General features: G+C 41.0%; 1 protein-coding gene across 2 annotated transcripts in view; it reads right to left on the bottom strand.

The window, feature by feature from the left end:
- znf385b (zinc finger protein 385B) overlaps positions 1 to 14,551 on the bottom strand; it is a 61,121-nt gene that overhangs the window by 27,955 nt on the left and 18,615 nt on the right. For both annotated transcript variants that reach the window (XM_040005479.1, XM_040005478.1), the window contains exons 2-4: positions 4,527 to 4,664; positions 4,287 to 4,430; positions 3,950 to 4,063 (exon numbers count right to left, since the gene is read on the bottom strand). In XM_040005479.1, the coding sequence (XP_039861413.1) occupies positions 3,950 to 4,063; positions 4,287 to 4,430; positions 4,527 to 4,662 (394 nt within the window). In that variant the 5' untranslated portion in view covers positions 4,663 to 4,664. The remainder of the gene's footprint in view (positions 1 to 3,949; positions 4,064 to 4,286; positions 4,431 to 4,526; positions 4,665 to 14,551) is intronic.

Genomic DNA, 14,551 nt, shown 5'->3' with positions numbered 1-14,551 from the left:
TCTTACAACACGTTCTCGCTCTGCTGACCAGCAGCTTGACTTTAAGGAAGCGGGGCTTAACCTCTGAGGAAGCTCCGAAGCTGTTCCAGTCTCCTCCGATCAAACAGCTAAATGGGGTCGAGGCATGTGAGCTGTAACTTCACCAGCAGAAGGCGCTGCGAGAAATGCTGCTATTGCTCTGTTATAAAGAATTCAAATGCTTTAGGGCTGTTAAAACAGACTCGACATATAATAGCACATCTAAAATCAAAGACTTGACCTGATGATGCTGGTGTAGTTTATTAAGAGGGAAACAAACTTAATTTGATAGCACTTGTGGAGCAGTTGTGGAAGAGCATCATTTCAGACCCCAAACATCAGTCTCAGGAAAGTAACCAAATTACTGAAGTCAGTAGGAAACTGTAAAGGTCTACACGGTTGGGTTTTAGGACACGGATAGAAATTATGTACCAGACAATTTTATTATCTAAGTGATTACATACTGGAAGTGTTATGCTTGATTTGATATATTTACTGGAATTAATATGTTAAGGGTTTGATCTTTATATTCAGGCTAACAATTTAGGATCCTGTACATCAGGGGTCGGCAACCTTTCTGGTGATGAGTGCCATCTAAAATTTCCTTAGAAGTCAGTGTGCCATATGATTGCATTAGCAATAAATTTAATAATGCTCTATATGAACAGTTACACACTATATAGAAGAACTTCATAGCACTATATTTGTTCGCAGATGTTGGCAACTATCAGCGAATAGTTATCAGCTATTTTGAAACAAAAAAAAGACACTTTTTTATCCATAACAGCAAATGAACTGTACAACAGAAAATGCAAACGCTATTTATGGTCTCCTCACAACAATGATAAGAAAAATAAACTGGGCCAATATGGCATTTTTGTTAATACAGGGATACACATGTTAATGTGATCTCTGGTCTCTCACTCAGAGACACAGGTCTCCGAGTGTCCAGCTTTCAGACGGCTACCTGAGGACTCATGTGAGAGAAAATCTGCTCACACAGATATGTAGAGCCAAATACTGTCAATAAGGCCTCTGCAATGTTCTGAAGACAGTTCAACTTGTCAGGTAGTGATGTCCAGCAGGTGAAAATGCAAGCTCCATGAACACGCACAGCTATGGATTCCAGCTGCTTCGATGTTGCATTAACTGGCATTAACTCAGCCAGTTAATGCGAGACAAATCTAACTGCTCATTAAAGCTTTCTGGTTTGATCAGAAAAGGAAACATTGGTCCAAACACCTGAAAGTCCCGAAAACACATTGTGAATTCTGTCTTGAGTCTACGGATGTATCCGTGTATTTCTGTGGTGCTGATGCTGTGCTGAGCAGAAAGCTCCTGAAGCATTTGAAGTGTCGGAATGTGGAAAGCTAACAACGTCCCTCTCACCAGTAGGCTAAGTTATTTTTAGCCAATTACAAGTTGAATCTGGTACTTGGGGTTGTTAGTTAAGATACCGTCATTAAGAAGCAGCACAACTAATGTGTCTGTGCGAGCTAATTTGCGATGTGCACCGCTGGTGCGGCCATTTATTTTTTAATGCACCTTCTCAGATTAATTCACTGCGTGTCGTGCCCAGAGCTGGACTGGGACAGAAAATTGGCCCGGACATTTTGACTAGAGACCGGCCCACCAGGTATTATAGGAAAAGCCATAAAGCCTTTGAATGAAAACAAACGCTGTTGTGACAGTGATGTACAGTCTTGTTGGTATATTTATGATTTCTATACATTTTACATCAGATAAAAACTTTGGTTGTAAGCTTCAGATAATTATTTAATAACAGCCAGACATTTTAAATGAAAATAAGAAAGTATTTCTTTGTGCCCCCCTCTCCCTGTTAATGCCCTACCTGCCCCCCTGGCAAAACTTTGCTAGACCCGCCCCTGCACAGTTACCAGCTGTCAGCTACCTAAAAAAGGATCCTGGTGTTATTTGTCTCTCAGAAACAGTTCATAACTTCCCTTCAACTCATTCATGTCACCTAAAAGGTAAACCTGTTTCTCCATCACCTGTTCAGCTCTGATGATTCAGTAAGGACATCTCCTGGTTTCATCTTCATGTTTCCCTCTCACCAGATAACCAAACCGATATCATGACCAGCAGCTTTACAGCTGTGGCTCCAGCAAACATCAGCTGATACTAGAAATAAATATTAAATAAATTCTAACAACAGCTGATCAAGCTTAAACGTGCTGCTGTTGTTTAGCGCGACATCCGCTGGTTTCCTCTTTCTGGCGCAAAGTGAGCGATAAACAAACACGAGAGAAAAGCCAATCAGCTGATCATTGATCAGTTTCATGATTGAAGTACCAACAGGAGAGGGAGGGGGAGAGAATGAGAGAAGAAGAGGCAGCTGTGCAGCGTAAAGACAGAATAACTCCAGCTTTGTGTCTTTTTTTCATTCTAGCTGAAGTACGGGACAAACTGTTTTCCTTTTCAGCTCAATACGAAACGCGTAATATTTTCTCTGAATACGGGACGATTCCGTCTTTTTACGGGACGGTTGGCAACTCTACTAACTAACCTTATGAATAAAATAAAGTTCATGCTAGCTAGTACGCAGTACGAGTTATTGTAACTGACTGTAAAAAGTCAGCATAACGAAAATAAACTGCACCTAAACTTGGTTTATATCTGATCCAGATAGACTGCAGGTCATAACTTCTTACCTGAAGTTCAGGTCACCTGACACTCGGACCGGCGGCTGCCTCGAGTCTCTCCTCCTGCCTCCCCTTTCTCTCATCCACCCGCTGGCCTCCACCACTTGCTAATGTTACTGAATTTGTGGAAGCTACGCCATAGCCACCACCAAACAACTGGGTTATTTTTATACACCGGCCAGCATCTGGCCAATCCACCACCTTTGATTGTTTATACCGTTACAAAAAAATAAATAAAAAAATCATCGGCCCACCAAGTAAATGCCCGGTATGCCCGATGGCCAGTTCAGCTATGGTCGTGCCATTAGTTATCCCTTCGCGTGCCAGCTGTGGCACGCGTGCCTAGGGTTGCCGACCCCTGCTGTACATTATCCACATTCTGTATCATATTCCATCAATACTTTACACAGAACACTTACACTGTATTGTATGACCTCATAATTTGTATTAATAGTTGACTTAGATATTCTTAAACCTCTTACAGATTTTTTAATGTTGTGGTTTTAATAAGGATTTTAAAATTCTGAATTTACATCTTTTCAGTCTAAAGACGATTGCTTTCAATTTGGGACCCAGCAATACTAAGACTAAACCAAACCATTAAACCATTTTATTTTATTTAAAAATGTTGAGGTATTCATATATATTAATTTCTATTTTAACTATAAGACAAGTCGGGCGATTACAAAAGTCACTGAGAGCTACTGGGAACCGTCACGAACTGCTCTGTTAAATTATAATCAATTTAACAGAGATATTTTAGAGTGAATGGACTCACAGCCTATACAACAGCAGCCACAGCATAGCTCACAATGCTGACGTAACTAGCAGATGCTGAGGCGGAGCTAAACATACAGAGGCTGCGTAAAAAACTGCAGTGATGATGTCACTTGATGCGGGTTCAGTTTATCCTGTCAGACCTCAATCTCCAATCTAGCATTCACACACACACACACACACACACACACACACACACACACACACACACACACACACACACACACAGTGTAACCTCTCCCAGGGGGCAGCAGCTGTTGATGATGATGAGCCAAAGTCACGCTTGCTCAGCAGACAGCAGTCAGACTTTACAAATTAACGTCCCGTTTAGCTCTTAATGCCCCTCTGGGTATCCTGACAACTGGCATGATGGTTGGCATGGGAGTGCAAAGTACAGACTAGTTATTTCCTCTCACACAGGACACGAATCACCTGACTGTCAGTTTATGACTGAAAATGTGAGGCAAAACAAGATGTAGCCCTGGTCCTACCTGAGGTCGTGCTGGAAGGAGCGCTGAGGCCTGAACTTAAGCCGGGAGTCGGAGTTAGTCCTGCAGGCTGAGAACTGAGCCCTGTGACCTGGGGAAGAGACCTGGACTGGGCCCCTACTCATATCAAAGACATCAAAGACCCATTAGAACATATAAAGAGCCGACAATAAGAAGAATCTCTGCTGCTGCTGCTACACTTGATTATTATTTAGTTTCCTTTCCATTCAAATCTTTGTTTGGATCTCGGGGAACACAATTAACAGTTATTTAACTAATCTTACGATTTTTACATGCGCTCATGCAGACGCTGCTGTGATACGACAGTCACATGACAAACCTGCTGCCTGCTGCCTGTTGTCTCCAGCCTGCAGCTGTCTCACTCTCCGGAGGTGAGACCTGCCATTGTAGTGCAGCTGGGCCTGAGCAGCAGAGGTCAGCTGCAGGTTACACACCTCACACAGCGAGTACGTCCCGCTCTGACCTGAAAAGAAAAGCAGGGACGAGAGGAGAAAACTACATCGTTTGCCTTGAGGTGCAGAGGTACACTGTGCTGCCGGTCACTTAACAAGTCAGTCACCTGAGGATGTAGCGTGCGGGACAGCGAGACTGATGGACGTAGGTGTGGGCGTGTCCATCAGCTCTTGACACATCCCTCCAAAGCCAAAGATGTGCCCACTGTCCAGGAACTGAGAGGGGCTGAGAGGAGTCTTCATCCCTGCAGACGAGAAGAGAGAGAAACACAAATTATTTAATTATTAGGAGATAATTCTCCCAAAAGTTGCATTAAGGTTTAAAATAACTAAACACCAAAGACATCTACTTTTTCATTTTAACTTGAATGAGCTTTGACACTTTGAATTGAAGAGCTGACCATCAGAAAAACCCTTATGATACAGGTTTTGTTGACCTGAACATGAGCATGTGCTATAAAATAATATATAAAACTATAAAACAGCGGTGCAAAACGGTTAGGGTTATTTTAATTTGCCTACATCAGGAGTCAGTGTGCCAGCTCCAAAGGTTTACCAGCTCTGTAAGGAGTCACTCTCAATTAAATAAGTTGCAAATCCACTCAGATGACCTTCAAAGAAACTGAAACTTGAATTTCCTAATCACACCAGTTAATATGTGTTACTAGAAGAGATTATCTTAAAGACACTAGCAAAGAAATAAAGAGAAACGTCACAAAATAACACTGAAGTGATTCAACATAGCAGCTCTGCCTGCAGCGCCAGCGTGAAGGTGACACCAAACATCGGGATGTCTTAAACAGGAAGACTCACTGAGGGACGGACGGGTGGACGGACAGACACGAGTGAGGCCTGAATGACACCGGAAACAAAGCGTGAAGCATCAAACGCTCACAGGGAAAGTGATGAAGTAATGACTAAGAGGAGAGAGAGGAAGCATGACATATGTGTGTGTGTAGGTCAAACCATGACTGTGTCCATCTGCTGTCCTGGCAGCGCTGCCAAGTCACATGACCTCCAATAAAACACACACACCCTCTCATTTAGTTTGGTTTACTGCCACAATGTACATTACTCATATAAATACAGGGACACGATCATTACGGCACTAACTCAAGGTCTACTTCCCTCTACTATCGATACTCGATTTCGCCCGTGTGCACAGCGGCACAAAATAACTCATTATGAGTGAAACTATAGTTTCTGCACATAAAAAACATAAAATTTTTACAAAAAAATGTGTGAAACAGTGCTGACAATCTTTCTTTCATGTGAATTTGTGACAGGTTACATTACACTCATATAGTCTGAGCCATTGTGAAGTTTAAATTACTGAAATCTGACTTAAATAATGTTAGGAAAGGTATTTGGTGTTTGCAGCTCGAGGAATAAAAGTAAAGGCCCTGCTCATCCCATTCCATTTTATTTATGTAGCGTGAAATCACAGCAGAAAGGGCCTCAAGTGGCTTTATATTTTAAGGTAAAACCATACAATAACACAGAGAAAACTCTACCAATCAAACAACCTCCTTTGAGCAAGCACTTGGTGAAAATGGCAGGGAAAAACTCCCTTTCAACAGGAAGAAACTGCTGTCAGAATCAAGCTGTTCTACTTCTTCTTTTTTCTCTAGTTTCAGTCACCTGCTGCTTTGCTCATCTGCCTCTCCTGTGACTAGAAGGCTTGTTCTTGAACCCCCTCCTCAACTTTTCAACTGCCTGCTTGTTGACTGTTCTGCATCCCAAAGTGAGGAGCTGGGTATGCTGCTCTGCCTTGGCTCATAAGTCTGTCTATTTGAGCCTTTTGGGTTCTTTTGCTTTGCCCATTTCAGCCTGCCATTGTGCCGTTAGCTCCATGGGATTTCTGTGAGGTTGGCCACTAGAACAGGTGTGGCCTGAGACTAGCTGGAGTGATCTCTGGTGGAAGACAGTTTTAGATCTAGCTCAGTCTGCATCGGCCAGGAGCGTAGCTTGAAACATCTCCCTTAGTTTTACTTTCCAGATTTTTCTTTGTTAATTCGTCATGCACAGTTTCCCTGTGTCTTGTTAGACACAGAGACTGAGGCTCACTGGTAATGCAGAATTTAGCGCTGTAAAGGTAAATAGAGACTAACACTCTAATGTGTAAGGCAGAGACACAAAACAACCCATGTCACGGTTCAGTTATCAGGAGACACTTCCTGTCTCGCTCCCTCTTCCAGCTGGTTGTTAGTGGTGGACTTTATGTTCTGCAGACAGCTGGTTAATCTGCCACTGTGATGAATTAGCTTCAAAAATGTGTGCGCGCGTGCACACACACACACACACACATACACACACAGAGCGAGAGAGCCAGCTCATGCTGACATCAGCTTCAGCAAGGGAAGGATTAAATATATCTGCTCCATTGAGCTGGGAGTTACACACACACTCTCACACACAGGTAACTACATGCACACATCTTCACTCTCACACACACAAACGCACAAAGTAAGACGCAGACAGAGAAAGACTAAGTCAGTGAACTGAGAGTTCAAGATCCAAATGAAATGTGTGTTTAGCTTCTCTGTTGTAGTGTGTGTGTGTGTGTGTGTGTGTGTGTGTGTGTGTGTGTGTGTGTGTGTGTGTGTGTGTGTGTGTGTCTGTATGAGTCTAATCCAGGCTGACCAGGCAGTCAGTAATCAGAGAGGCCAGCTGTGGGTTATAATCTCATACATACATATGCACACACACAGACACACACACAGACACACACACTGACACCGGTCAAGCAACAATGTAATTCGTGACTGATGAGGAAAAGTAGAAATATGTTCAGGTAGAGCTTCTCACCAACCTGGAAAAGACTTCAAAGAAACACCTGACTGAGTTTCAGCCTCATCTGCATGTCCTTAATGTTGCGGTGAAATGCAGTCCATCATCTCTGTCAGTGTGTGAATCTCAGACTGTGACTGCTAAATCCAGAAGTGCAAGACCATAATGAATGTCGAGAACTGAATACTAAACTCAAAGATGGCACCTACTCATTTGAATTAAAAGTGTTCAGCTGATGGCAACCCCCCGCCTGCCCCCTCGCTTCCATACTGTGCAGCCCACTGAGCGTCACTGACCTAACAGACATCATAACACTCAGCCTTTAACTTTACATTGGGATGAAGCAGACCAAAGAAAGCTCCAGTTAGAGCTATAATACCGCTATGGATTAAAAAGATAGATACAAAAACATAATAATCAGCCTTCTTTGCAGTTGGAGGTGTCAACAGTTTTACACACCCTTTTTATAACAGTGCTCTATGGGAATAATGCCATTAAGGCCGCTGGGGCTTCTTCTATTCTACCAGTGGTCACACTTTTAACATGAGTGGCCACTGTTAGAAACATGAACAACTACCCCAAGTGACATTAATGAGAGCAAGTAGGTGTCTGTCTACACTAGTCATGCCAAGAAGCTAAATCCAGTCGGCCCTTAATAGCTTTTTAAAACACCCCTTTATGTTTAAATCTGGTTACAAGTAAAAGGTGACAATGTCATGATTGTGGCTGTGTGCAGGCTGGATGAGGACCCAATCGCAAACTCACGGAGGCAGGAATTAACTCAAACTTCACAGCTTTATTGCTGGACAGAAAAACCATACAAACTAAACTGGAAACTAAAACATGTTACACGGAAAAACACATGGCCATGGATGAGGGAGAACGCGACACAGAACTGAGGGAGACGCAGACATAAATACACAGAGGGTTAGCGAGGGAAGTGGGAGCACACGGGGAACACAGGTGACATTGATAATCATAACAAGACACGGCAGGAGTGAACGCAACACTGACGGGAGACGGGCAAAGTAAAACAGGAAGTACAGAGGTTCAGACAGGAGGAGAGAGCACGGGGAGAACACAGACATAACAGGCTGGGGAAAACATGGAATAAAACACGAGGAGAGACGAGGGCTCACAAATACACAGAGGGGCACACAAGGGGTAAGAGTCACAAGGGGAAAACACTTAGGGAACAACGTAACAGGGCAGCCCAGGAAGCATGGCCTAAATAAGGAACAAAATACAAAAATACATGAAACTAAGAATACTGGGCCAACATGGCCCAGGATCATGACAGACAAGTTACATTCTCAGGACGTGGAAAGATTCATAGAAAAGTCTAAAACTGGTTTGAATTGGAACGCTTCACCTCATCGATGTTTAAAAAAATGCAAATAAATGGTGTTGAGTTTTTTTGTTTCATTTGGTTGGGTATTTTTAATCAGTTTACTTCATGTAAACTGTCTTCTTTTTGTCCTGTGAAAAAATCAGTGCATCCCTCTCTAAAAAGAACATGACAGCACAGCTTAGGTTTGCAAAGTTGCATCTGAACAAACTAGAAACCTGAGGAACCAACTATCAAGTACGGTGGGGGAGGGGTGATGATTTGGTCTTGGACATCTTGCATACACTGAATCAGCTATGAACTCCTCTGGACATCAAAGTATTTGCAGTCAAATGTGACGCCATCTGTCCGACAACTAGAGCTCAAACAGGACAATGAATTCAAGAACACCAGCAAACAAAAGAATGGCTGAAAAGGAAAATATTCAAGGTGCTGCAATGGCCTGGTTAAAGTCCTGAAATCCTGTGGAAGGCCCTTAACAGAGCTGTGCATAAATAAAAGACAGCAAACCTCAATGAAGTGAAGCAACCTTATAAAGAAGAGTGGAATAAAAGTGCTCCACATAAATGTAAGAGACTAATAAAATCATACAGAAAACAATTACTTCAAGTTATTGCTGCTAATGTTGGTTCCACAAGCTACTAAATCAAGGACTTAGTTTTTCAGACAACTGCAACGAGTCTTCTGAAATCTTTTATTTTTGCATAACTGTATGTCTCGTTCTGTGATGCATGCTGACCTTATTTGTGCAAGCCTGACTGAGAAGACAAATTTCAAGCTATCATTTTTTTTCAAAAAATCTCTTCTCTGCTTATAACTAATGTCTTCTATAACCTTCAGCATCCTCTCAACAATGTTTTGGCGGGCTCACATAATAAGGTAAAGATTTTACAGAAAAAGACTCAACAAACTACTCAGAGCGTGAACTTACTGGCGACAATGGGAAGGGAAAACATCCTTTTCTTAAAATGCTTTTTCCCCCATCAGGGCATTTGATAAATCCCCCATGACAGAATAACTAAGCTGGCCTAGACTGCTCCATCCATGGACGTGTGAAGCTTGGTAAAAAAAAAAAGTCCTTGTTACTTTCTAGCTTAGCTAGCAAAGGTTTAGATGTCGATTCCTACTCTGTGTCAGCCATTCTTGCATCTTTCCCCTCATTCAAACTGTAACTCTTAAATTCTTCCCATCAATCCGATCCACAAACTAACGTGTAATATTAATGGATAATGGATTGGATTTATATAGCGCTTTTCAAGGCACCCAAAGCGCTATACAATTCCATTATTCATTCACTCTCACATTCACACACTGGTGGAGGCAAGCTACAGTTGTAGCCACAGCTGCCCTGGGACAGACTGACAGAAGCGAGGCTGCCATATCGCGCCATCGGCCCCTCTGGCCAACACCAGTAATATTCAGTACAATGGTGCCAAATGTAACATTACATCTAGTACAAAACGGTAAAATATTCAATAACACCCACATTCCATGGCTGCTGCTACCTACCAACAAGTGTAATAACCTTTTTAGCAGATTTGTATGTGTATTTATGAGTATTTATACTTTCATATTTGCTATTTTAATGTTATTATACTCACTATTTTGCTCACTATTTAAATTAACTATCTTATTATATTACGTGTTTATTGTATTATTTAATTCTGTGGAATTTAATTTAATTTCTGTGGAATTAAATAATACAGTAAGCAGTAAGAATGTATGGATGCTAATCTGCTGAGACATAAGCTCCGCTCCAATTTCACTGTACAATGCCCATGTACCTGTATCTGTATCTTTAACATGACGTCGCCTCTGCCTTCATTAAATAAATATTTCAAAGTCTATGTCTTGTTAAAAATTCTACATTCTGCATCAGTGTTTTTCTTTTATGCGAGCTGACATTTTTCAGGTCTAGCAAACTCACATCTCTCACAAACATCCATTTCAATGCATTTACAGTGAAGCTCTAGTCATTTTCATGCATGTACCTAAATAAACTTTGAAAAACAGCAGTCACCATTAAAATCATTTCCCACAAATTAAAAAAAAACAGTAATTCATTCCCTGATGGAGCTTATGAAGGAATGTTTGGATGTTGAAATGGGAAAACCGCATGCTGTCTATTTTTCATTTCAATTTTCCTCATGTGGGCCAGTCAGGGGTAACCAAAGGGCCGGATGTGGCCCGGAGGCCGTACAATGCCCAGGTCCTGCTCAAGCCACTGCCAGCTTCACTCAACATGTGCACTACTATTAATGTTAACTGACTATTGTTAGTTAAAAACCATTTATGTACAAAATGTATGTCAACTTTTCAGGAACCACCAGGCGTGTGTTATTGTTCAGTGGTGTATGAAATCTTTTATGAACCATTATTCTGGTCTGAAGAGTTTTTTTCAAACCAGAGATGCTTTTCAGCTTATGTGACAACATAATTGACGATACCAGTTCTCCCCAAGTTAAATCTTATATAATCTGATCTTGTCTTGCTCCCACGGTGTTTTTATTTCTGCGAGTGGACAAATGAGGAGCTCGTCTGAGTAGTGGAAAGCTCTGAATCCTGCTGGGGTTAAAGATAAAGAGGCGAGGGGCACCAATGTATGTCACTGTTCCCTGAAAGAGACACCGCATAGACACACGTGCGTGCACGCACACAGCGTAACCTCAGGGGAGGACAGGGAAAAGAAACTAATGGAGATCTGAAAAGACAGAGAGACATCGGAGAGTGGCTGTCTCTCACCCCGAGGCTTGGAACTGGTAATAACAGTGGTCAAAGACACACACAGTATACGAAGCGGTAGCCAGCAGCAGAAATGTTGAAACAAAGTACTAGATATAGTGTGATGTTTGTCCCTGAATTAATCTGAGATCCAACATCAGAACAAACTCGTTACAAATTTTGCATTTGTGAATATATAAATTGTATATTCTCACTGCAAAACAGTGTCACATTGTTTAAAAGTAAAACACATTCTTAACCACACGAGTAATTGCGTGCAGGCCGTATCTTCTTCTGCTGTAAGGTCGTGAAAAATGTCACTGTGACAAACTGTTGCCTCACTGCAGTTTCTGAGGCGATGCACACTGATACGTTACACATATTTTCACAGCTGTCTTTTGAAAGAGGTCAAATCAGAAAAAAATCTTTCCATTGCTATTTTTCACATATATTCTTGTTTTGTTGTGTTGAGGGGAGGAGGGGTCAGCACTGGACGAATCAGTCTAACCAAACAGTTTCCATATAAATGTTTTAATATCTGCTTAGTCTTTCTTTCTTTCTTTCTTTCATTTGCACACAGAGAGCTTTCTTGAAGGCTGCGATTTCCCTCCAGCAGAATGTACAAGGTCAACTCTCAGCAAACTAATTCATGTCTAACCTCAAAACCAAAAGTGGAATAGCTCTGACCTGAAACTACAAGCTAAACACTGCCTTTATGGAGGTTATTGTGGGGAAGAGCTACCAGAAAGGCTCAATTCAGGCCTAATTTTTCTGTTCGAAGCTGTAACACAGCTAGGGACCAACTCACAAAACCACTGTAACAATGTTTAATGATTCCAGTTGTCAACACGTAAAATACAAAAGCCGGTTCTACTGCATCTGGTTTGTTTTAAATCTATTTTTAAAGGTTTAAAAGTTCAGTTCATTCATGTGTAAAACCACGACAGTTCCTAACCTAATCAACCAAGCATAATAATAAAACACTGTAATGCACGAAAGAGCAATCTGACTGAAAGCATCATCACAAGTCAGTTCTGTAACAGTATTACATTATAATTAAAAAAAACATTATAATGTTACATCATGTTAGCTTCTAAAGGGATTAAACAGGCAAAAGTTTCTATATCATCCAAAAAATAACTGAAATAAACAGATTTTCAGCCTCAATCTTTCATGAGTAAGACAAGCGTTATCGTGACACTAGAATTTTAGAAGGAGTGAAAACAACTGCTAAATTAAATACCATGCAAATGAGAATCTAATCCACTAATAATGTCAGCATTTTGGCATACTGATGTTTTTTTACATGCTCTCACTGAGACTCACTGTGCTTTCATTGTATCTGCTTATTTTGTTGCATTTTTTAGAATCTTGCTGTTCTGAACATGCATTGTTTCTGTTTTTATTATACACTGTACAATCCTTTCATTCACAAAGATAGTGACCTGCTCTCAAAAATAATCCTTAAAATTCATAAACGTCAAGCGATAATTTTGAGTAAAATGCAGCAGAAATATAGAAAATCAAAGGTTTGCTTATTGAAATAATGAATCATCAAATAAAATATGCTTAGTACAAAGTGAATTTATACCAACCAAGTATATTTCATTTGACCAGATTCGGTTGCATTGTACTTATGTAACAAATTTATGTGCAAAACCTACATGTATTCAAATTACTCGATATGTCCAGCCAAATACTCCCCTAAAAGTCTTGTTTTAAGGTCGACACAAGAAGTGCAATAGTGCTACATGTTTGCTAAAATGCTACAAGCTATGCAGAAGTGACTTATGTCAGCCTTACACCTTCAGTTTCCAAACAATTCCAGTCTCACAGGCAATTACTGAGAGTCACAGTAAACTCGTGAAACTGGCATGCTGTTTTCAATTTAATCATTTAGTGTACGGTGGCCAGAAAACTTCGAACTTACAAGAAAATCCAGAATGTTTAACAGCTTAAGATCAATCACATACAGGAAGACATCAGTCAAATGTTGCACCAAGCCCCTACTTCCACTTCAGTCTTCAATATTTGTTCTTGTAAATTTATATCTGGGACATGATGGGAAATAGTCTCAAAAGAAATCTAGTTCCAGTTTTGCAAATCAAAAGCCTCAAAGTTCTCCAGTCTTTGAATAAAAGGTGGTGCACTGCCAGATTGTTTTCATTGTCTTCTAGTTTATGTTGAGCATCAGCCTTACCCCTTCTTCAGACTAGCTCCAAGATTTATGGCTTACTGTAGCAAGAAGAAAGCTTAAGCCTGGATGCTGGAGCTGGCATTCAGTGCAGGAATTAGCCAAATACCACATCCATATCTGTATATGAACAGCATTTCACATAAAGCCACACACAGCACTACCAGGGGGATGAGATCACATTCGTGTTCAGGCTAAAGTGAATCTGAAGAGCTGCAGGGGGCCGAAACCTGAACGCACCGTGAGGACACACGAGGTGATTCCCACTCTCGTGCTGATTGACTTGAAAATAACTCAAAAATTAAAGCTTCGAATCCATACGCCCCGTAAAAAAGTGAATAGAAACTCCTGCTTATGGAGCTACATGTCTCACCAGTTGTTCTTAATCATCCACTGGAAAATGTTGTTATGAGCAATTCTTACCGGAGTTTAATCACACTGTTTTTGCACTGTAGCCTCTTACTTTAACATATTCTGCTGAGCTCGGCTTGTTATTTAAGGTCTGTGAAGGATTATTATAAAATAAAATCCCTCTGTGGACATTAGTAAAAATATAATAATTGTTATTTCTCAGAATCGTTTTTCATGAGGCCACAGCAGACTTGTAATATAATAAATGTTGGAAGAGCAGAAATCACATGAAATGCACTCTTATTTAAACAAAACGGCTGCTCTTTTTGTTTTTACACATCATTATAGGAAAGTTAAGTTGTTGCCCATAGCGAAAGCCCATTGCTCATTAGGAAAATGAAGTTCTTCCATCCTTAGAGTTGTGAGGAAGAGACACAAACAAGGGAATTAAGGAGTCACGGCAGCCCAATGAAAAGCTCCAACAGGTGGAATGACACGTTTGCAGACAGTGCAGACTTCTGTGTGACTGTTTTGCGGTTGTCAGAGAAACGCTGTGCTGTAAAAACACCGCCGGTGATGTCACTGTGGTCAGTCCTCACACGCACAGAGTTGTTTTTCCATCACATTAGAGGACATCGTGCAGACTGACATTCATTTCCTGTAGACTTTCCCTAATCCTTAACTTAAGTCTTCCCCTATGAAATGTAATGATTTATGTAGACTTGTTT

Source organism: Simochromis diagramma, unplaced genomic scaffold (genome assembly GCF_900408965.1).
Source record: "Simochromis diagramma unplaced genomic scaffold, fSimDia1.1 OVJJ01000501.1, whole genome shotgun sequence".
Classification (NCBI taxonomy): domain Eukaryota; kingdom Metazoa; phylum Chordata; class Actinopteri; order Cichliformes; family Cichlidae; genus Simochromis; species Simochromis diagramma.
The sequence above is the reverse complement of the archived record's forward strand: the minus strand, read 5'-3'. Positions and strand labels throughout refer to the sequence as shown.